This window comes from Haliotis rubra, unplaced genomic scaffold (genome assembly GCF_003918875.1).
Source record: "Haliotis rubra isolate DU_JTF1 unplaced genomic scaffold, ASM391887v1 Scf544, whole genome shotgun sequence".
NCBI classification, from domain to species: domain Eukaryota; kingdom Metazoa; phylum Mollusca; class Gastropoda; order Lepetellida; family Haliotidae; genus Haliotis; species Haliotis rubra.
The window spans coordinates 719,375-745,742 of NW_025767240.1; the positions used below are offsets into that span (position 1 = coordinate 719,375).

The window sequence follows — 26,368 nt, forward strand, 5'->3', positions numbered from 1 at the left end:
GAAAGTAATGTGCCTACCAAATGTCGTAATTTTATAAGTTTTTGCTTTTTGCCTTAGGAAGAATTATTTTTATTTTCAAAGATGATTGTTGAGCATAATGCAACATTCTGTGATACAAACATGTGACACAGTTGGCAACCCCAAGTTATTGGATTCAATAACACGCAATCAGCCAAGCCACCAAACCAAGAAACTGTAACATATTGTAACCCAAAATCCTTACAGAAGGAACAGTGTTTTAATAGCGGAATATCGTAGAGTCTGTACTGGACATTGTTTTGTGGGGTAGCCTAGAGGTTAAAGCGTTCGCTCGTCACGCCATAGTCCCGGGTTCGATTGTCCACATGGGTACAGTGCGTGAAGTCCATTTCTGGTGTCCCCCGCCATGATACTGTAGCATGTTGCAATCTAAATCCTCAGAGAAGGAATATTGTTTTAATTGCGGAATATCGTAGAGTTTGTCCTGGACATGAATTGTTTTGTGGGGCGGTGGGGTAGCCTAGTGGTTAAAGCGTTAGCTCGTCACGTCGTAGGCCCGGGTTCGATTCTCCACATGGGTACAGTGCATGAAGTCCATTTCTGGTGTCCCCCGCCATGATACTGCTGGAATATTGCTAAAAGCGGCGTAAAACCATACTCAGTCAGTCAGTTTTGATGAGTGTATGTATATAATGCTTCTCGCCATATTTCTTTTATTTGGGGGTATATGTAGTGCCGTTTTGAATTTGATAAACCATCTTTAGTCAAACATGACAAAGAAAATTAAGTCAACCTTTCTGTGATATTGCTCATCAGAATAATCAAGTACTTCTCACCAAAACTTAAAAACGTAAGCATTCGTAAATCCAATATCACCTGGCTGCGCATGGTAATCTCTTGAAGCGCACGTAATATATACTATATATAGCTTCGTTGTTTGAAGCTACACGCGGTGGTATTGAAGCTGTGGATTTCCTTTAATGTATAATTGACACTTTCCAGTAATTGGGAGCATATGTACCGATCATAAATGGGATGCCATGACATGCCACCAAATAACAGAGTCTGGCTAACCGATCCCGTTAGTTGCCTCTTACAACAGCCATCTGTCTTTGCCAAAGTCCACCTGTCATATCATGCCAACTCTTTCATATAACAGTAAGTTCACCTGCGTTCTCATACCGATTCTTCCATATTGTTAAAATTCATTTAGCACGGCATGCACATTCTTTCATAGCATCTTCATGTAATGCCTATTCCATTTTACAATAAGCCATTTGTCACATCATGCTGATTCTTATCTATAGGCTATATGTCATATCATGCTGATTCTTTCATATAACTATAGGCCATTTGTCATACCATGTTGATTCTTTCATATATATAACTATAGACCATGTGTCATACCATGCATCTTTCATATTAATATCATTCATCTGTCATGTGATGTCGATTCTTTCATATTACCATAAGCCATCAGTCATATCATGCCGATTTATATATTACTATCATTCATCTGTCATGTGATGTCGATTCTCTCATATTACTATCATGAGGCCATCTGTCATACCATGCCTCTTTCATAATACTGTGATTCATCTGTCATGTGATGTCGATTCTCTCATATTACTATCATGAGGCCATCTGTCATACCATGCCTCTTTCATAATACTGTGATTCATCTGTCATGTGATGCCGATTCTCTCATATTACTATCATGAGGCCATCTGTCATACCATGCCTCTTTCATAATACTGTGATTCATCTGTCATGTGATGTCGATTCTCTCATATTACTATCATGAGGCCATCATAATACTGTCATTCATCCATGCCTCTATTACTATAATACTGTGATTCATGCCTGTCATGTGATCATCTGTCGATTGCCGATTCTCATATTACTATCATGAGGCCATCTGTCATACCATGCCTCTTTCATAATACTGTGATTCATCTGTCATGTGATGCCGATTCTCTCATATTACTATCATGAGGCCATCTGTCATACCATGCCTCTTTCATAATACTGTGATTCATCTGTCATGTGATGCCGATTCTCTCATATTACTATCATGAGGCCATCTGTCATACCATGCCTCTTTCATAATACTGTGATTCATCTGTCATGTGATGCCGATTCTCTCATATTACTATCATTAGGCCATCTGATGGCCATCTGTCATATCTGTCATGCCTCATGATTCTTCATAATACTGTGATTCATCTGTCATGTGATGTCGATTCTCTCATATTACTATCATGAGGCCATCTGTCATACCATGCCTCTTTCATAATACTGTGATTCATCTGTCATGTGATGTCGATTCTCTCATATTACTATCATGAGGCCATCTGTCATACCATGCCTCTTTCATAATACTGTGATTCATCTGTCATGTGATGCCGATTCTCTCATATTACTATCATTAGGCCATCTGTCATACCATGCCTCTTTCATAATACTGTGATTCATCTGTCATGTGATGCCGATTCTTTCATATTACTATAGGCCACATGTCATATCATGCTGATTCTTCATATCACCATAGTTCACTATATTTGGAAGAGGAACACTTTACCGTTATCAAGCAAATTTGCTTGTGAACGGTGTTAGGATCTACACCGAAACGTGTCATCTATTGCAACTAAGAAGTTATCTATCTATAAAGCAGTATTTCTCTTCAACATACCAGCATGTAAATGCCACTTAAAGAAGCACTATAGTTTGGTCTCTGTTTAAATAACTGGCGAAGGTTGTCATTGTTGGAGTATTTGAAAGTCACCTGTGATTTAATAAGCCACACCCTGGTAGCAGTATGACAGATTTTGGAAGCCACAAGTAGTAGGACTGGCCTTGTAATCTGAAACACGTTCATGTACCTTCACAACTTTGATGAAACGATTTCCGTCTTAGAAATATGAAACGTTCTATGCTTCCCGAAATTTCAAATGCTGGTCATTTGAGGAAACTGATTTTTGCCTGAGAATTTTGCTTTAATTCAAGGCAGCTACTTTCTTAAGATCTCTTAGCATATTTATTATATTCGGCAACATGTGGATCTTCTGTTTTCTGGTTTGTCCAAACGTTTCAAACAATTACAAGATTTATTGTACCCTCTAGTTGACAATGTAGCCTCTCTCTTTCTGAATACATCCATCAGCCAACGATGCTACAAACGTATGATTAGGCTTCCTCTATCTTACTTGTACAGTCACTATGGTTCCTGAATTAGATACGCCCAAACTAAGAGAAACTTTGTATCTTCTGACCTCTTGCTTGATCATAGCTGCGTCGACGTATTTGGGAGTTCGTTATTGGAAAGGCTGACCAGGTCCTTTAATTGTGATTGTATTTCTTGAGCATCACTGTACACAACGACATAATACGACTATAAGAAGAAAGGTACATTTTCTGTGGATGTTTCACGGCCGTGATTGAAACCCTTCCTAGTTTGCCTGTTTATTATTTGTAGGAAAACCTAGTGATGATCACCAGCAGACAAAACGAATCCAATCGAAAAATTCATACCTCAACTATTCGGGTCTATGTTTTTGGTTATTGTTTACTTGGTTGTTTTTTGTTTTTGTTTTTGTTTGTTTTTGTTTGTTTCTTTTGTTTCCTTGTTGGTTAACGTCACACTCAGCAACCAATCTGCAAACAATCAGTCTGCACCAGACAATCCAGTGATGAACATCATGTGCTTTGATCTACGCTATTAGGATACGATGTCATGTCTTAAAGAAGTCGTCACGATACGAAATATGTCATGTAAAATCTTAACTGATGTCTTAATGAAGTCAGAGAGTCTGACCACCCGATTCCGAGAGTCGTTTGTTACGACAAGCATGTGTTGCTAGAGACCATTTCTAACCCGGATCTCCACGGGTTATAACCTACACTGAAAGCAGAGACCATTGTTCGATTCCACTTGTGTTTACGAAATACGCGTTGATAATGACGACACTGTCGTCTTAAAGAGCGAACGACGACGAGCATGGGTATGATCCTTAAAACCAGGTATATAATCTGTGCGTATCTGAGATTTGAAATCACGGTTCCTGTCTCGCCTAAGGGACGCAACTCTGCAAGATGTCATGTACTACTGTTATATTATGATGCATTGTCAAACTTTGGTGAGATTCACTCTGACGTCTCTCTCATCGGTCGGACTGATGGACACTCTCTAAAGTCCCTCTACGATGGGTGTGCCATGACTCAATTCCACATTTTCCCCGATTACGATCAGCGATGTGTCTGCACCATAGACACGGGTGATTGTCATAAAGAAAGTCAGGTTTCACCAATATCATTTAACTGAAATCTAAAACAAGCAGTTCTTAAGGCTGGGTAGTCTTGTAGTTAAAGCGTTCATTCATTCAGAAGGTCCCAATTGGTTTTTCTTCATGGGTACAATGTGCAAACACCAAATCCTGTGTCTGCACAACAATATTACTAGAAACGTCGTAAATCTATGCTAACTCACTCTTCGGGCTCTCCTCTTTTAACATAAGCTGACCACCATTTAAAATTCATAGACAATCGTTTAAGATATCATTTCTCAAGCAATGTTGGCAAGTGCTTTCCTCCATAACTAATAGGTCAGACTGAACCTGTAATTCAGATAGTCCTCGCATGAGATGGGTTCATACTTGTCTGAACCATCCAGACATTTAATCATGGTGTCATAATTTGGATCGACAAAGAATGGCATGGATTGTCTACTCTGACGTTTCTTAACTTCCTCTTCAGGAATCAGGACCCGGTGTTTCTGCAAATAAGGAACATGTATCATATATTATGACACACGTGGCAACATAGATGACTCTCCACTAGTTCCTCTACATCAAATATGGACGCGATGACGCTAGATATGTGGATGACCGCAGAAGCATATATTTGACACTGGACATAAAGTCAGGTTTCAACACTAACCTGTGGTCGATAGTGTGGTGATTAACAGTGACTAAAGGTATAAACATTAACCCGTGATCCGTGATTCCGTCGCGCCTGTTTTTTTACTACTAACCCAAGACGTTTACTGTGGATTTGAACCCTACTGTGGAATACTGATCAGAGTTACAACCCGAATTCCAAACTTTCAGCCATTCAAGTAACGTTCCATTGAACACGCACTAATTATCCATAACCATCTCAACAGTTGAACGACATCAATTTCCATCAAAGCAGAATTTGCTCACTGTGGCTTTAAGCTGATCTGCAGTCCATCGCTGCATCAGGTCACCAATGTTGACCAAGATGGCGCCGGGAATGGGCTGAGCAGGAACATACACGCCATCAGTGTTCATCACCTGAAACATGTCATACCACATACATGTCATAACTGTTCATCACCTAAAACATGTCATACCACATACATGTCATCACTGTTCATCACCTGAAACATGTCATACCACATACATGTCATCACTGTTCATCACCTGAAACATGTCATACCACATACATGTCATCACTGTTCATCACCTGAAACATGTCATACCACATACATGTCATCACTGTTCATCACCTGAAACATGGCATACCACATACATGTCATGATATTGTCATCACTGTTCATCACCTGAAACATGTCATACCACATACATGTCATCACTGTTCATCACCTGAAACATGTCATACCACATACATGTCATCACTGTTCATCACCTGAAACATGTCATACCACATACATGTCATGATATTGTCATCACTGTTCATCACCTGAAACATGTCATACCACATACATGTCGTCACTGTTCATCACCTAAAACATGTCATACTACAGTACGCAATCAGTGTTCATCACCTGAAATATGCTATACCACACACATATCATCACTGTTCATCACCTGAAACATAACATGCCAACTGCACGTGATTAGTTTTCGTCACTTGAAACATGTTATATACACATCTGTGTTCCTCACTTAAAATATGTCATACACACATCTGTGATCGTCACTTGAAACATGCCCTACACAAATCTGTGATCGTCACTTGAAACATGTTAGACCCATATCTGTGATCATCAGTTGAAACATGTCATATACACACCTGTGATCATCAGTTGAAACATGTTATACCCATATCTGTGATCATCAGTTGAAACTTGTCATATACACACCTGTGATCATCAGTTGAAACATGTTATACCCATATCTGTGATCATCAGTTGAAACATGTCATATACACATCTGTGATCATCACTTTAAGTATGTCATACGCACATATGTGATCATCACCTGAAACTGGCAAAAGGTGCCATGGTTTTAATATGTCATATTGAAATTATGTCATTTTCGCCCAGACACAAACTGAGAACCTCACCTCTAAGCCCCCAATGTCGTCTTGGAACAGTAGTGTTATTGTGCCATAATCGGAGTGTTCCCCACAGCGAACTTGACCTGGCTTCACGGCTGTAGAAGCAGAAGTGGAAAGTCTTTATAGTTTATCAGAATGATATTATGTTCATTAGAGAGAACTGTTCATTTGAAATTGCAGTTATGTTTTCATTACCCACATTCACACTCACTCATGCACACACAGACACACACACACACACAAACAGACAAAGACACACAAACAGACAAAGACACAGACAGACAAAAACACTCGCAGACAGACACACACGCAGACAAAGACACACAGATAGACAGACAAAGAGACAGACAGATAGACACACACATGCAGACAGATAACGACACACACAGGCAGACAGATAAAGACACCCACAGACAGACAAAGACACACACAGACAGACAGATAAAGACACAGACAGACAAAGACACACACAGACAGACAGACAGAAAAGACACACACAGACAGACAAAAACACACACACAGACAGACAGAACAGACAGACAGACAAAGACACACACAGAAGACAAAGACAGACAGACAGACAAAGACACAGACAGACAGACAAAGACACACAGCCACAGACAAAGACAGACACAGACAGACAGACAAACAACACGCAGAAAAGACACACAGACAGACAGACAAAGACACAGACAGACAGACAAGACACACGCAAACACACAGAGGCAGACAAAGATAAAGACACGCACAGGCACACAGACAAAGACACACACAGACAAACAAAGACACACACGCAGACAAAGACACACAGACAGACAAAGACACACACAGACAAAGACACACACAGACAGACAAACACAGACAGACACAGACACACACACACAGACAGACAGACGCGCGCGCACACACACACACACACACACACACCACACACTACACCACGTCAAACACCCCATACCCCCCACACAACATCCTTCCTATCCCAACGACGATGGCAACACCAAACCTCTTCCACACTGAAAAAAATACCTTTACCTCAACGTTTTATACAACGTAACAGCAATTGTTCAAACAATTTCACACTGAACAGGAACAATCCTTACATCCAGACAGAGCGGGGTAGTACAGACTTCTCAGTGTGGTGGCGCCGCCTTTCTTGTCCATCAGATTGTGACACTCACGCAGGTAATAGCGATCCTAAAACACGGGGAGAAATTGAGACACTCCAGCAGGTAAAATAGATCCTAGAACACATGGAGAAATTGAAACACTGAGGCATGTAATAGCGATCCTAGAACACGGGGAGAAATTGAGACACTCGGGCAGGTAAAATAGATCCTAGAACACATGGAGAAATTGAGACACTGAGGCATGTAATAGCGATCCTAGAACACGTAGAGAAATTGAGACACTCAGGCAGGTAAAATAGATCCTAGAACACGGGGAGAAATTGAGACACTGAGGCATGTAATAGCGATCCTAGAACACGGGAGAAATTGAGACACTCAGGCAGGTAAAATAGATCCTAGAACACATGGAGAAATTGAGACACTGAGGCATGTAATAGCGATCCTAGAACACGTAGAGAAATTGAGACACTCAGGCAGGTAAAATAGATCCTAGAACACGGGGAGAAATTGAGACACTCAGGCATGTAATAGCGATCATAGAACACGGGGAGAAATTGAGACACTCAAGCAGGTAAAATAGATCCTAGAACACGGGGAGAAATTGAGACACTCAAGCAGGTAAAATAGATCCTAGAACACGGGGAGAAATTGAGACACTCAAGCAGGTAAAATAGATCCTAGAACACATGGAGAAATTGAGACCCTCAAGGAGGTAAAATAGATCCTAGAACACGGGGAGAAATTGAGACACTCAAGCAGGTAAAATAGATCCTAGAACACGGGGAGAAATTGAGACACTCAAGCAGGTAAAATAGATCCCAGAACACGGGAGAACTGAGACACTCACGTCGGTAATAACTCTTCTAAAACACAGAGAGAAATTGTGGTAAAGGAGATCCTGAGTTACGAAGACAAATCGAACTCTAATCTTGAAACAAATACTTGAAACTGAAATTGCTATGCTATAAATGGGACGCAATAAGAATCAGATCACAAAAGACAAAAAGATTGAGCCTGAACTTCTGAAACTGTTGCCATCCTTTTACGCAGGCACATAATGCTGAAATTTGAGGCCTGTAGACAGGACATAAAGTACATGTTTTGTTAGCTATATTTGTTCTCAATGTTAATAACTGCATCTCTCCCTTCAAACCTGAATCTACTTTGGATGTCATGCCTGAAGTAGAACACCATGGACTCGCTCAAACACAGTCTATCTCTGACAGACATTCCCACCACGAATCAGCTATGGTTGTCTGAACTATGGATATCAGAACTTTGAGGCCGATATCAACTACACCTTCTGTTTTATCTGTTTCCTTATTCCAGTCCATAACTGTACGACTACCCTCAATAGTGAAAGTAATTGCTGAAAATGATTGGGACAGATTATTACCTATTTGCTCTCAATCTATACCTGCACCTAAAGCAGGTAAAATATATCCCAACTTGCGAGGACAAATTGAATTCTAGAGACAGAGACAGAAACTGAAGGATCCCACACTGAAACATTAAGATGAAATCTGATTCCAAAGGATGGAGACATTGAATCTGACATCAGTAGATTCAAACTATCCTCAAAAGATCCTTCAGGACCATCCTGAAAGTAATGGCTGATATTTCAGACCTGTAGACAGGGCATTAGTACACGGTTTGTTTGCTCTTTGTACTTGGTACCATGACTCTGCTGTAGATGTCATACCTGAAGCTTGAAGCCAATAAACAGAACACTATGACCCCCTCTGTCATCTGTTTTACCTCCATTCTGTAACTGCACGATTACATCCACCTCATTTTACTTCATGGATGTCGTACCTGAAGTTTGAGGCCGATAGACATGACATCAAGGACTCTCTCTGCCAACCGCGTGCAGTCAGCATGAAATGATACAAAAGTTGACTCAAATTGGGCAGGATCTTCTGGCCAAAACTGGAACAGACCAACAGTATGAAACATATTATATTTGCTAAAACTTCAGGTAAGACTTGCCCACGTTCAAAAACTAAAAAGGATTACAATTTAAATCCATCTTACTTATCAGCTCACTAAGACTGGATTTTCCACAGGAATCTGACACTGGAAAAACACAGAGAACGCGGAAAAGAGGTAAGAGGGGTGGAGTGAGACGGCGGATTAGGGCTAGACAGTACAGGCCCCCTCTACCTACACTAGTTCTCGCTAACGTACGCAGTCTATGGAAACAATTCACGGAGCTTGAAGCATGTGTAACATATCTACATCAATATAAAGACAGCTGCCTTCTTTGCTTCTCGGAAACATGGCTAACGGACAGTATTGATAGTGCAAGTCTTTGCCTCGATGGATTTGGTACCCCGATACGGCTGGACAGAGATGAAGTGGCAACCGGTAAATCTAGTGGAGGCGGCGTATGCATGTATGTCAATTCTAAATGGTGCACTAATTATGTTGTTCGAGATACTGTGTGCACACCCGATATCGAACTCTTAACTGTGTCTTTCAGACCGTTCTATCTACCAAGGGAAGTCGGTCAAGTGTTTATAACTGTTGTGTACATTCCACCTGATGGAAATGATAAACTTGCTTCGGATGTTTTATGAGATTTTGTTAATAAACTGGACATGCTATCGGCGGATGCTCCCAAATTCATCCTTAGTGATTTTAATAGTTGCAATCTTAAGTCATCACTACCACACCTATATCAGGATGTGAACTGTAAAACAAGAGGCGAGAAGACAATTAACCTCTGCTATGGGACAATCAAGAACGCATATAAATCATTTTGCCAGCCACCTATCGGAACTTCTGACCATAACGCAGTTTACTTAATCCCAGCTTACAAACAGAAACTTAAAACTGAAAAACAGTGAAAAAATCAGTGAAAGTCTATTCTAAAGAATCCATTGATGAGTTGAAAGCATGCTTTGATAGCACAGCTTGGGACCTATTCAAGCAGGACTCCGATAGTGTTGACGAATTGTGTGAATTACATAAACTTTAGCGTGGACTCCATCGTACCAAATAAAACAATCAAGATCTTTCCGAACAACATACATGGGTGACAAAGGAGTTGAAAGCCCTACTTAGTGACAAGAAACGTGCATTCTGTTCAGGGGACAAGCTGAGAGTTATATCAGCACAGAAGGACATATTACGACATATTAAGGAGTGTAAGCTCAAGTATATATACAAAGAGTGAGTGACTTAAGATTTAAAGTCGCATCGGCAATATTTCAGCCATATCGTGACTCAAGTACAAAGAAAGGGTCGAATAAAAATTTCGGGAAAATAACCTTCGGGATGGATGGAATTGTTTAGCAACTATTTTTGGAACCAATCGGAAGCAAACGGAGATTAACGTGAATGACAGTCTAGAGTTTGCTGATGAATTGAACATTTTCTATTCTCGTTTTGATGAACATGACTTTTCAGAGGAAAGAAATCATCTTTTGGGAAACCTTTCATTCTGCGAAACTCCAGTAATCTCCACTGATGACGTCAAAGAGTCGTTTCGAAGATTAAACTGACGCAAGAGTGCGGGCCCCGATAATATCACTTGTGCTGTTCTCAAGGAGTGCCGTGATAAGTTAAGTGGTGTCTTTCAACAACTTTCCCAAACTACCCTGCTATTCAATCATATACCCAGTATGTGGAAAACATCTAACATTGTACCACTCCCGAAAAGGCAAAACCCGAAAATGCTAAATGACTATCGCCCCGTTGCTCTGACATCGGTAGCCATGAAGTGTCTGGAACGCATTGTGAAATAGCTACTTATGCGCGAGGTTGAAGAACATCTAGACCCACTCCAGTTTGCTTACCGACAGAGAAGAGGCACAGACGACGCCACATTAACCCTCCTGAATCTTATCTATAAACATTTAGATCAAAATAGATCATATGTGAGAATTCTGTTCGCTGACTTTTCCTCCGCATTCAGTACCATTCAGCCACACTTACTTCTGTCAAAACTAACAAACTTAAGTGTTAACAGCAAATCTGATCAGATGGATAGACGCTTTCATGACTGACAGACCTCAGTATGTTACTGTTAATGGAATCAGTTCCTCGGTTACCAACCTATCCCCTGGAGCTCCACAAGGATGTGTTTTGTCACCCATATTGTTCATCATTTATACCAACGATTGTATCTGTAAAGCAGTTATCTGTTTCATTATCAAGTTTGCCGATGGCGCAGCGATTGTTTCACTTTAAAATCTGCTGACCTTGATTACAAAAATGCAGTCTTGAATTTTACTAATTGGTGTAAAGAAAACTTTTTGGTTTTAAAGGCTAAGAAAACGAAAGAAATGATTATAGATTTCAGGAAATCAACAGGAACTCTTTGGACCCTATTGTAATCAACAACGAGGAAATTGAAATTGTGAGAAAATACCAATATTTAGGAACTGTCATTGATGGTAAGCTTACTTGGAATGACAATGTTGATTACCTGTATAAGAAAGGCCAGCAGATATTGTATTTCCTACGTCGTTTAAACAACTTTAACATTGGTTGTTCTCGTATGGTACTGTTTCACAAAACATTCATACAAAGTATTTTAACTTTTAACCTTCTTTGTTGGTTTGGTAACCTGTCTGTTCAAAATAGAGCTAAAAACAAAAACTGAGTCAATGACATCTATTTAACATTGATCTGTTTACGATTTTGAATTTCTTTATGGTCGTCTGCGCATGCCGTTTAGAACAAAACATCATTATACAAAGTTAATTTTAATATTTTAACCTTCTTTGTTGTACCATTTTGGGTTTTTACCTCAACATTTCAGTTCAAAATAGAGTTTTAAACTCAACAAAATTGTTTAATCTCAGTGCTTACTGAAAAATCATTGTTGTTCTGTCTCATGTGTTTGACGATGTCAATAATCTGGTAGTAAAGTATTATCTTATCTTATCTTATCTTATCTTATCTTATCTTATCTTATCTTATCTTATCTTTTAAATCTGCGTTTAATGCAAGTGGGTAGTTAGACCGTATTAAACAGTATTTCAGTTTCATCAGTGTGGATGAATTCCCGAGCTGATGCAGGCCATTGATAATAAAATAAAAAAAACACGGATATTTAATGGTGTCAAACCCAGAAAAATGTTTTAGCTAACTAGGCCTTATGTTTATGTGCCAAAATAAAAACACAGGTTGATATTTCTATCAATCCGTCTTCAAAAACGTCTTGAAATGGTCAAGTGCCATGACAGTGGTTAGAGGGATGCCAGGATTCGTCCGAAGATTTTTCTAATGAGCAGTCTTCAATTGAATGCCGGCAGACAAGCAGGATTGACATAACCAATCTTTACGTCCAACCAGAAGGAACATACACATTCTTGATAATGACCAATTCTAAATACCCCATCATGTCCGGGTGTAAAGTTGAACGCTTCCTTCAGGTCTCCAACCTTTCTCTCGGGATTCAACCTTTTGGGGAAATAAACAAAGAGGTATCACTGAACTGAGCCGTTTGGAGCAGTATATCAGCTATGCACAGATATTGGATTAATGTGATAGGAAAGCGCAGGTTGATTCCGTCTGGTAAATAATCGAGTCAGAAAACCAGTGATTAATATCAAGACAAACGACCAACTGGTCCGCAAGTATGTTGCTGGGGTTCACTTCTAATACGTAAATCCCCGTGGGGGTCGTATGGTAGTGAACCCCAAGAGAACTGGTACGGTGATTACGTTCAATGGAGAGTTTGGTCTCGGGTTCGAACCCAACTGCAGCATGACAACGAGATGCAACAGTACACAAAATGTTGCTACATATTTGAACGTGTGTATCTACGTCACTGTTGGTATGGTATGTCACCGTAAATTGAGCAAACAGAGGTGATTATAACAAGTAGGACTGTTACATCACCGTTGTCACCAGCATGGACACACTAACGTCAGTTCCCTTTTTACCTACAAACCCACTTTAAGTGTATATCTCAGCAACTTCACTCCAACCAGTTTACTAGGATATAGGTAAAGTAAATATTATTCGTAATCTGGCCTTATCAGCTAGTGATTATGAACATGAATCATGTACATTTACTCATATATACATAGATATCGATAGATAAGATCAAATCTAAGTATAATGCATAAATCAAACGAAAAACTAATGTTTTGGATTTCCAAAGTGCAAAGATTATTTTGTGCCTCACGTTTCGCTCTCCACGGCAATCCAGCCATTTTCACCATGATCTGCCGGAACTCGGGAACACTTCCTTTTCTCTTCCACAGGTTGATCAAAGAAGGACTTCGACACGGAGAACATGGCATCGACCCGAAACACAAAACGGTACTCAATAAACTCATTACATGTGTGATGGATGATGACACTGCATGAATATACTCATTACAAGTGCGATGGATATGACACTCATAGGAATATTCATGTGTGATGGATGATGACACTGTATCAATATACTCATTACATGTGTGATGGATGATGACACTATATCAATATACTCATTACATGTGTGATGGATGATGACACTGTATCAATATACTCATTACATGTGTGATGGATGATGACACTGTATCAATATACTCATTACATGTGTGATGGATGATGACACTGTATCAATATACTCATTACATGTGTGATGGATGATGACACTGTATCAATATACTCATTACATGTGTGATGGATGATGACACTGTATCAATATACTCATTATCATACTCATTACATGTGCGATGGATGATGACACTGTATAAATATACTCATTGCAAGTGTGATGGATGATGACACTGCATCAATATACTCATTACATGTGTGATGGATGATGACACTGTATCAATATACTCATTACATGTGTGATGGGTGATGACACTGTATCAATATACTCATTACAAGTGTGATGGATGATGTCACTGTATCAATATACTCATTACATGTGTGATGGATGATGACACTGCATCAATATACTCATTACATGTGTGATGGATGATGACACTGTATCAATATACTCATTGCATGTGCGATGGATGATGACACTGTATCAATATACTCATTACATGTGTGATGAATGATGACACTGCATCAATATACTCATTACATGTGTGATGGATGATAACACTGTATCAATATACTCATTGCATGTGTGATGGGTGATGACACTCTATCAATATACTCATTGCATGTGTGATGGGTGATGACACTGTATCAATATACTCATTGCATGTGTGATGGATGATGACACTGCATCAATATACTCATTGCATGTGTGATGGATGATGACACTGCATCAATATACTCATTACATGTGTGATGGGTGATGACACTGTATCAATATACTAATTACATGTGTGATGGATGATGACACTGTATCAATATACTCATTACATGTGTGATGGGTGATGACACCGTATCAACATACTCAGTATATGTGTGATCGATGGTGGCACTGTATGAATATACTCATTACATGTGTGATGGATGGTGACACTGTGTCAATATACTCATTACTGGCATGACACTGTATCAATATCAATCAATCTTTATTCATGTGTGGCCACAGGCCCATGATGACACATGAATCAATATGAACATTGTCATCAGTACTCATTAACAAAGAAAATTTCACTCTATCAGGATATACAGAATAATATCTTGGGAAATTTTTTTTTCTTACTCACAATATAATGGGCAAATTAAGAGGAAGTGATATTCATCTTCTACACAATTAAGATCACAAAATGTACAAATTCTATTTTCCCTCTCTATTTTATGATATCTCCCTGTTTCGATTGCCATGTCATGTTAGGAACACCTAAACCGAGCAAATGCCTTTCGAAAATTCTTGATATTTAGTGACAGCAGATAATTCTCTGTGTATATATGGGATTTAAACATTCTATAATAGAAACATTTACTTGACAATGACAGTGCTCCTACCCATTCTTGTGTATATATATCTTTGAGCCTTTGAGTAACATTATTCACCAAATTTGTATGAAAGTCAACATTTTGCCTTTGCCATACCTCCCCAAAACCTATTGTATTTAACAATTCTCGAATGTTAGTCACCCAGTTAGTCTTCCCGTTGTTATCGTACATTAACATCATGTCATAACACTGTCTAGGGTATCTATCAGATGGCATATATAACAGACGTATCCAATATTTTATTATTCTAGCTTTAGCAAAAATGTGTATGGGAAATCTTCCACAATCTCCATATACCATGGCATTAGGTGTACTTACTTTCACTCCTAAAATTTCTTGCAAGTATATAAATGTATTTTCTCAATTACGTCAAAATTACTGAAACCCCATACCTCTGAACCATACAATAGAATAGGAAGGAGTTTTGTATCAAATATTTTGAAAAAAGAATGATAATCAATATCTACGAGTTTGTTAATACTTTTGAGAACCCCAATAAGTACCTTTTTGGCTAGTGTGGAACAATATTTAGCATGTGCTGAAAAGCCAAGACGATTAGTGAAGTAGACTCCAAGGTATTTATATGATTGTGTGACTTGGAGCGGCTCTCCTTTATAATACCATTTTCCGTTTTAGATAGTTTGCCCCCAATTTTGAATACGATTATTCTAGTTTTCTCAAAATTAACAGTTAATCCTGCCACATTACAATAATGTTCCAACTCACGTATATGCCTTTGTAATCCAACAACAGTAGTCGCAAACAGAATCATATCATCGGCAAATAACAATAAAAACAATTGTGTCAAATAGGGATGTAACTGGATACCATGAGTACCATTTTGTTGTATTATCGAAGCAAATTCATTAATGAACATTGAGTACAGGAATGGACTCAGAATACAGCCTTGTCTAAGCCCAACATTGCAATTGAAGGTATCTGATATTTCATGATTATTTCTGATGCAAACTTTCACATTATCATATATCTTCTGTAGCAATCTATTCATCTTAGGGCTAATACCATGTTTTTGCATTACCCCCCAAAGTTTTTCTCTCTGTATTGAATCAAACGCTTTCTTAAAATCGACAAACAAAGCATACATTTTCTTTCCCTTTGTATTTAGACACTTCTGAACAATTGAATTAAATATAAAGATATTATCGACAGTACTGTATAATATCGACAGTACTGTATCAATATATTCATTGCAAGTGCGATGGATGATGTCATTTTAGCTACATACAAATTAGTAAGGACGGGAGATAGGTGCACGGTGTCAATACACACATCAGATGAGTGAGAGATGGGTGCACGATGTAAATATACACACCAAAACGAGTGGGAGATGAGTGCACGGTGTCAATATACTCATCAGACGAGTGAGAGATGGATGCACGGTGTCAATATACAGATCGGACGAGTTATAGATGGGTGCACGGTGTCAATATACAGATCAGACGAGTGAGATTTTGGTGCACGGTGTCAATATACACATCAGACGAGTGAGAGATCGGTGCACGGTGTCAATATACTCATCAGACGAGTGAGAGATCGGTGCACGGTGTCAATATACACATCGGACGAGTGAGAGATCGGTGCACTGTAGCAATGCATCTCTCCCTACTACCTATGCAACATTTGATCATAGACTTCCCGATTAGATAACGGCGCGACCTACTTATATAAGAAAACAAGTGCAAGGTGGCCTTGATCCCAGGTAACCCCGTCAACAGGGTCTTTTCAGCCGCAGTTACAACTCGCTATTATCTAACGGGCAAAACAAGACTAAGGAGGTAACGTTTAACAGCAAAACTATGGAAGCAAATAGGCCTCCCGGTGGACAAAATATTTAGACATCAACCACAATACATTAGAAACAGGATATGCTGTTTACCTTTCTCTGCTCAATCCCATGATTAATCAGGTACAGAAAGCCTATTGTACTAAAGGCATCATATATCTCCCTGGCCGTGGTCTCCAGGACGTCACTCGTCACGGACTTGGGGTCGGTAACATTCAGTCCGTACTTCTGGAAGTCAACAATTGGGATAGCAGACGCCGCCATAGTCGCACGATTAACCTACCTACGAAAAACTCACCCACGTCACGTGGCAGACACGTAACCTCTTACTGACCTGTATTTATACTGTTCAAAACAAGTTGAGGCTATTCAGAATACCTTAGCATTTGCAGAGTCATAGTTTTTCTGAGTATGGTTGTGTGATAATAACTATCGAATTGAGAACACATAACAGCCAGTAGTGAAGTATAACAGCAGATGACCGTCTTTGACCTGAATGGATAATAGGTTTAAAATAGGGGTAAACTGGACAATTTCAAACGGTTTGTCAAAACATTCCTTCACTCGAGGAGGTGTACTGCTTGTGGGCCGGCTAATGGCGATTCTGGGTAAACAATCTCACTCCTTTTGCAGCGCTTGGTCAAGTTTAACCCTCAGGACTAAGGATTTTATTCTCATAAATCATACAAAATGATATCGAGAACATGCATATATTTTGATGAATACAAAGTTCCATTTTGGCTTATATGCATATGAATATAATATAAATGTATAACTAAAACAGGGATAATACAATTTCGTTAAACGTGACAGTTTCTGTACCAAAGGATGATAGTCAGATTTCATAAGGGAAACAAATTTATCAATATGGGGGTTATAACAAAAATAGCTAGGGAGTATACTTTTTCTTACATCATCTAGAGCTCTGCATGATAATATAATATGAAATTCGTCACATATAACAGGCTGGTTACAAATTGTACATATTCTATTTTCCGTGTCTATATTATACCATCTGCCGGTTTCAATCGGTAATCTGTGATTGCATGTTCGCAGTTTTGTTAACCAGATACGTTGTTTCAATGGGAGACTGATTAAATAAGGTTCTAACGTGGTTGGTGGCCGTTGACGTTGATGCACACGTCTTCCTATCATGTCCCAGACGTGTTGGGAAAGGTCTGGGCTCATTGCTGGCCATGGTCTTGTATGGATGTTCCGGTGCTGGTTGTGAGTATTGACGCTTCGTCAATAAGCACCATCGTTGTCGTACAGAGAGACAAAACCCAAAATCCACATAATAATAATACTGAAAATTTATATAGCGCTAAATCCAACCAATAAGAGTATGCCCAAAGCATATCAAATGATATACATATTTGGAATAAATCACAATCCCATCTCCAAGTCGGTTATCACGACATACACGAGGACTGTTCACGCAGTGAGTGGGTCAGTGAATATTTACCACAATGGAGAAATAGAACGTGAGTGGTGGACGGACAAACAGTGCATGTTTTCAGAACGAATTACTTGTTCGAATCCGAGGCTACCGGCTCCGTCAATGAAAATGTTTACAATTCATATATATCTCTATATGTTGTTCCTTGTGTGCGCTGTCTTGCACACAGTGTAAGGATTTTTATTATGAACGTATTCTCAGTGGAAGAGCACCTTATCCCACGAGGCAATGTACACAACGGCAACCAAAGAGGCAGGTACCTGCCACCAAAGACGTAGGTACTGTCAACAAAACAAAAGATACAAATATAATTTTTTAAACAAATTCAGGAACACAAAAAAACGAATTCAATGAACACAGTATGTCAACAGATTTCCAAAATCCATGTCGAAAAAAGAAACAAGTTCATGAAGTAAGTGCAATACATGACCTGTGGTTATATTAGTAAGTTTCCTAAACATTGTTTTAATGTCATACATTCTCTTTTTGTCACATTGTAGCGCTTATTAACTGCGCAATTTGGATTTGCCTCGGGATAATAGATTTTATCGTATCAGAGTGTTCAAATCGGCTCTATACCCCAACTCGGACACTGGGCTGTTTTATCCACTGTCGTCGGAAAGACACTCAGAGACAAAGTTTTGGGTTTATTTCTTTTTATTGGTTCCCAAGATTACAATATCAGAGATATACCAGATAGACAGAGCCTTGATACATACGGCTTAAAGTAATATAGCTACATGATGTACAGATAAACAGATGTATATTTCGGTTCCATCAACCGAAATAGTTCAGTATCATCAGCGTATTGATCCAGTTTATTATTATCACTGACAACAATACCTTTAATGTTTTTATTGTTTCTTATCATACAACCAAGAGACAAAGGTTAGTGTGCCATGAAATATTTTAACGATCAACTTATCAATGGATTTGGGGATTTGCACAAGAGAAAGAATGTGTCAAATTGGTTCAAACGCAAACAAGGAGCATTACATATTCGAGACAAGAGGCCGACAATGTTTACTTTAAATGGTCAGACAAGCAGTCTACCACCATTTCCATTAAGCACAGTCAAGAAGTGCAAATGTCAGACTAACACATCTATTCATCGTTCTGGAACAAGTTCGACATGTGCTATAGGTAATCTTAAAGGTGAATACGAACGAAAACAAAACTTTTGATATATTATGAGGGATATTCTAAAAGTCACATTCCGTGATTACAATTGAACTAAAAGTTTGTAAAATAGCAATAAAAACACAAAAACGTACTCGTATTACCACCTAGTGCGGAAACACCCGACAGTTAATCAGCGGAGGGGGTATCACTTGACATGACGTCATATGTGCCTGTTGCTGATGGCTTCTTCTTTGATTTTGCCTCACAACTTAACAGTGTCCATGGATGCTGAAGCATTAAAGATGTTCCTGATGTCATTTCTGAACTGGATGTTAGACCGTATCAGTACGATCAGATTTTACATCTTGCAAGACAATCTTCCAGTGAAGATGAAGAAGAAGAATCAAGCGGAACGGGGGCACCGCTTGAGGTCAAAATAAATATAAAGATAGACCATATCATTTAATAAGAATACTGTTTGTCAGCAAAATGTGATATAGTTCCAACCAGCAAACCCACCCCTATAAATATATGACCAGTGCCTAAAATGTTTTTTTTTAATGTTATTGCAGTTCCTTTTGAATCAAATGTGTCAAGGTGTCTTGGATTTAAAAACAAAATAATTATGCTTCAGACGTGGGAAAATAGAAATTACTTGCTACAAACAAAATTACACTGGAATTATTTTGTTGAAAAAAAATAGGATCTTGGTTCTCATTAATAACGTATCAAGTCTCCATACAAGATCCCAGCCTGGTTAAGCAGAGATAATATTCGCTACGCAGATAAGTTATTCCCCCAAACTGGTGAATTATATAATACTAGTCAGGACAATGTATGTTTCCGTAGTTTTTGGGTATGGAAATAGTTATGTTACTCGCTCATAGCCTTAGAATGACATCTTGTCAGCCAATGAATACAGAACAACTTTCACGGCACATACTACTGACAAAAAGCGAGTCTGATGCCGACGTGCGTAATTGGACAAAATGGAAAACAGTGAAAGCAACAAGTACTTCATGGTTTGCCGTTGTATTCGGCAATGTTTCGGGTAGACTGCAGCATGTAGGGCTCCAACCGAAAAGAAAGTTATAACGAAACACTACCAAGCTCATGTGAAATCTCTTACTGATTTTGATAATTAATATATATCTCATGGGTACCAGTTGAACTGACCCAGCTACAAAATGTCCCAGCAAATTTGGTCATTCATTCTAATTTGGTCAAATGTATTTAAAATGATTAAATATATGCCGTAAAATGCATAGTTTTTGTCAACTTTGATATTATGTTCTTCATATAAAAGTTATTAGGAAGTAATATTTCTGAAAAATGTTCCATTAGTAAACTCATAACTATGTATATACTTTTATATGAAGAACATAATATCAAAGTTGACAAAACTATGCATTTATGGCCTATATTTAATCATTTTAAATAAATTGGGGCATTTTGACTACCCCCCTGGGGCAATTTGACCAAAACTTCGGGGCAATTTGACCAAATTTGCTGGGGCAATTTGTAGCGGGGGCAATTCGACTGGCAATCGGACTTTAATTTAATTTATGCTAAAAATACCACTGATAGTAAGTTGTAACAAGAAATGATGGAGTATAAATGAATCTCTTGGGTACTTCTTCCTTCTTCAGCATAGGTTTGGGATTTTCATACCCCATGTGTGCATGTCTCTTTCATATGCGTCCGATTCGGGAATGATCGGAGCATTTCTCCTGCCTAAATCTGTCTCTTTACTTGGAAGAAGGAAGAAATGGTGGCTCTTTCCATTGTTCGATGATTCTGTGCATCCCCAGGCAACGGAATACACCATCGTACCATTTACAAAAACGACAGAAACAGCACGATTTGTATTACTGTAGCGCTTGTTTCTTTGGCAATATGGCGGACGCTTGTCACATATGACGTCACGAGCGGAAAGATCACGTGAGTTCCAGCGGAATATGCATAATGGCCGAAGCTCAGATAACAGAAACTGTTTTCGCGATAAAAACATAATAAACCATATTTTTGAAATAAAAATTGGGGTACATGATTCTGATGACTTTATCTTTCACCCAGCAAATTATTGCAATTATATTTTATTCTCCTATAAGTCTGTTACCTCGAAGCGTGATGTTGCTCGTCGAATTAACGTTCAAGAAAACACCATTTCGGGTACATATGGTGAGGTTTTTCACAATACGATCAAGTTATAGATCGTCCCGAAATGGCCGACCAATAGTAACAAAGAGCAAAAGTCAGAAGAACACATTCATCGTTCTGGAACATGTTCCATAGGCCACGCCGTGTTTGTTTTCTGTGTGCACAATAACTTTTGGTTTTGAGCATATTATTTTGGACCAGACAAGCCACGAATGGAGGGACTCAACTCGTCACAACCTTGACGACTGGCAAACGTACCATAAATGTGATCTACATATGATCACCTTAATCTGTATATTTAGACCTAATCAGTAAAGTACAATGTGAGATTTTCTAACCAAGATTCAATTTATATCCTAATACGTATCTTACCTCATATAATTTAAATGGTCCTCAAAATAAATATTCTTGTATCATTACTGTCGGTATATCTACAAGGATTACCATGGTGTAACGTAGGGGCTGACACTCACACGATGAAGAGGTTAAACAGATAGTATAATTGTTAAGGATATGATCTATCAAGCATGGTTGACGGCAAAGGCTTTCATTCATAACTGAAAGTCACACTGAACCTTAGACGACTGGCCTCCGTAAATAAGATAATGAGCCCATCACATGATTGCTCTCATTTGTTGTATTTATAATTAATCAGCCAAGTACCATATGCTATTTTATAATCACGTTTTAATTTTACAAAGCTTACTGTATTCTAAAATGTATTTTACGTCATATACTTATATTATTATTATATGGGTATTTACAAAGCGCTATAGTCCAACCCACATGCATGCTCAAAGCTCTTCTTCATTTTCCCTCGATCATTGGGTGTTAATCTCAGTCGAACATCATATTATCAATCTCAACTCCCTGGGCCTCATACAACTCTTGCAGCCACTAGGATGTTCTATACTGGTTCTCAAAGCTCAGCACAAATATCCCTGCATCATATTGCTGTTAGTTTCTCTTCTAGGATTACTGTGTCAAAGTAGCACCAGACGCAAAGGAGGGAAAGGTGAAAAAATAACTCTTGTTTAAAACAAGATTTCGCATTGAATGTTGTCAGAAAGTGTTTTCTTCCATAACTAAAAGGTCACACTGAACCTATAATTCAGATAGTTCTCACATGAGATGGGTTCATATTTGTCTGAACCATCCAGGCATTTAACAGTTGTGTCATTATTTGGATTGACAAAGAAAGCCATTGACTGTCGACACTGGTGTTTCTTAGATTCCGCTTCAGGATCTGTAAATAATCTTATCTGAACCATGAGTTTTTAATGTACACAACTGGCATGCTTTGACATGAATCAACCTAGTCAGTACGAGTGGCAACCCAGAATATTTGATATTTGTGACACTCTGATTTAAACAAGCTGGATTGTTTCATTAGTCTTAGGACCAGTCTTATTCAGCTTGTTTATCACTCTACTTGGAGGTGTCATATCTCAACATGACCCTGCATATAACCCCTATGCAGATGACACACTTCAGGATGGTTTCATGACAGATGGAATAGCCCAGCACAATACCATGACAACAATGGAGACCTGTGTTGAAGATGTCAAATCGTAGATGTGTGAGAACTGTCTTAAGTTAAACGATCATGACAAGACCGAATCAATATTCACTGGACCTCCAAGAAAGTGACTGTAGATCGTTCACAAGTTGGCAACTCAACCATTTCGTTTTCCCCATCTGTGAATAATTTGGGTGTTTACTTCGATTCCTCTCTCAACATGGACAGACAAGTCAACAAAATCGTCAAGGAATGTTACTTTCACATCAGATCTATCGGAAGTATCCGCTACATGATCACTTGTTAGGTCATTGATCTTGTCACAACTCGACTACTACAACAGCATCCTCATTGGAACATCAACAGAGAACATCAAGCGCTTGCAGAAGATTGGCTTAGGGTGATCCTGGCACAGACAGGCTAGTTAGGCTCATCATCAGCTCAGGGCCCTTGCCCCCTCTACACGCAGCCCAGATAACGAATGGGACTTCTCTCAGGAAACACTTCCTTGACGAATCCAAAAACTTTCCGGAGAATATGAAGGCTCCCCAACGCTGCAGCCTACCCAGAGTGTCAGAAGGGCTGTGTTCCAGACAGCAGAGCCTGAACATATACGCCATCAGTGTTCATCACCTGAAACATGTCATACCACATACATGTCATCAGTGTTCATCACCTGAAACATGTCATACCACATAGACATCATCACCATTCATCACCTGAGACATGTCATACCACATATAGGTCATCAATCGTCATCACCTGAAACATGTCATACCACATACATGTTCGTCACTTGAAATAATAAATTTATGTCATACACACATCTGTGATCGCCACTTGAAACGTGTCATATACAGATCTGTGAAGTCTCTAAATACCATTTTTACCATATCATTTTGATGTACAAGACACTCACACTTCCTTTCCATGTGCTTTCTGATCTATAGTTTCAAAGTGACCAAAGTAGCAAAAACATCATTGCCATCGTTTCATTTTTGCTATATTGCGATTATGTCGTTTTCCCCGAGAAACACATTGAGAACATCACCTCTAAGCCTCCGATGTCGTCCTGGAACAGCAGTGTTATTGTCCCATAGTCGGAGTGTTCTCCATAGCGAACCTGACCTGGTTTCACGGCTGTAGATGCAGAATTGGAAAGTCTTTGTAGTTTATAAGAATAATTATATAGAGATAACTGTCCATATGAAATTGCAGTTATATAGTTTTCATTACCAACATACACACCGCCACGTGCACATCCCTACACCCCACACCCCACATCCTTTGCCCAACAACCATCCATCCCATCATCAAACCCATCATTTACAGAAAAACACGCCTCAACGTTCTATACAAAGCAACAGCAACAGTTCAACCCATTTCACACTGAACAGGAACAATCCTTACATCCAGACAGAGCGGGGTAGTACAGACTTCTCAGTGTGGTGGCGCCGCCTTTCTTGCCCATCAGATTGTGACACTCACGCAGGTAATAGCGATACTAGAACATGGGGAGAAATTTAAAACTCACGAAGGTAATAGAGATCCTGAATTACGAGGACTAATTGAATTATTCTCCTGAAGCAGAAACAGAAACTTAATTCTCCGATACTGAAACATGGGACAATACTGAAATTGGATCCTAAAAGATAGAGAAATTGATTCTGAAATACACAGGCACTATCCTCAAAAACAAGATCATCTTGATAGTAATGATGACATTTCAGGCCGGTGGACAGGATATAAAGTAGCTTTGATAGCTATTTGTACAATGTCTACGTTCACCCATGAATGTGCTGTGGATGCCATACCTGAAGCTTGACATAACACTCTGGCCTCCCTCTGTTACCTGTTTTACCTCCATTCTGTAACTGCGCGATTATATTCACCACATTTTGCTTCATGGATGTCATACCTCAAGTTTAAGACCGATAGACAAAACATCAAGGATTCGCTCTGTCAACCGTCTGCAGTCGGCATGGAATGATATAAAAGTTGACTCAAACTGGACAGGATCCTCCGGCCAACAGTATGAAAAACATATTTGTTTATACATCCTCTTAGGCCTGCCCACGTTCAAAAATTAAAAAGGATTAAAAATTTAATCCGTCTTACTTACGGAAACAACACTTATCTTATTCACTCTTTAGAGTTTGTTGATATTAGAATCTGCGTTCGATGTAAGTGGGTGGTATGGTAAACCGTATTGAACAGTATTTCAGTTACATCAGTGTCAGCTTTAAAGAGCATGAAGGCCGATGATGTTGAAAACCAACAAATAACGGATATGATGGTGTCAAACCAAGAAACATTTTTCAGCTTCGTAGACTTTATGTGTATGTGCAAAATACAATCACAGGTTAATAACTCTATTATGGCCGAAACTGGGTACATGTGTATGTCGAAACCACCTGTATATATTCAACTTCGAGTTACAACTATAAAAAGGGACAATTTGGCTGCCATAGTGACCATATTGCGAATGAACATCTAGCGTCTTGAAATATTCAAGTGTCATCAGGGGGCAGTTGGGTAGCCTAATGGTTAAACCGTTGGCTCGTCACGTCAAAGACCCGGGTTCGAATCCCCACATGGGTACAATGTCCGAAGCCCATTTCTGGTGTCTCCCGCCGTGATGTTGCTGGAATATTGCTAAAAGCGGCGTAAAACCAAACTCAGTCAGTCAGTCAGTCAAGTGTCATCAAGTGGTTAGAGGAACGCCAGGATTCGTCCGATGATGTTTCTAATGAGTTACTGTAGTCTTCAGATGGATGCTGACAGACAATTAGGCCTCCACATAACCAATCTTTACGTACAGTCAGAAGTAACATACACATTCTTGATAATGACGAATTCTAAATACCCCATCATGTCCTGGTGTAAAGTTGAACGCTTCCTTCAGGTCTCCAACCTTTCTTTCGGGATTCAACCTTGTGGGGAAATAAACAAAGAGCTAACCACTGAACTGAGCCGTTTGGAGCAGTATATCAGCTATTCAC

The 26,368-nt window shown here is 39.1% G+C and overlaps 1 protein-coding gene across 1 annotated transcript; it reads right to left on the bottom strand.

Annotated features, from left to right (window-relative positions):
* Positions 1 to 4,135: 4,135 nt before the first annotated feature.
* LOC124253557 (proline hydroxylase buaE-like) lies at positions 4,136 to 17,398 on the bottom strand. The gene is made up of 8 exons (XM_046687362.1): positions 17,200 to 17,398; positions 13,573 to 13,694; positions 12,776 to 12,842; positions 9,246 to 9,359; positions 7,404 to 7,497; positions 6,307 to 6,395; positions 5,181 to 5,291; positions 4,136 to 4,750 (listed from the first exon to the last, which is right to left on the bottom strand). The coding sequence occupies exons 1-8, from the start codon at positions 17,368 to 17,370 to the stop codon at positions 4,574 to 4,576; spliced, it is 945 nt and encodes a 314-aa protein (XP_046543318.1). The 5' UTR covers positions 17,371 to 17,398; the 3' UTR covers positions 4,136 to 4,573.
* Positions 17,399 to 26,368: the final 8,970 nt, after the last annotated feature.

Excerpts from the sequence above, each read along its gene's own strand:
- LOC124253557 (XM_046687362.1), bottom strand. The coding sequence starts at position 17,370 with ATGGCGGCGTCTGCTATCCCAATTGTTGACTTCCAGAAGTACGGACTG. Across the intron at positions 12,843-13,572 it reads ATTGCCGTGGAGAGCGAAAC|GTTGAATCCCGAGAGAAAGG; the intron begins GTGAGGCACAAA and ends TTTCCCCAAAAG. Across the intron at positions 4,751-5,180 it reads CAGATCAGCTTAAAGCCACA|AAACACCGGGTCCTGATTCC; the intron begins GTGAGCAAATTC and ends CCTTATTTGCAG.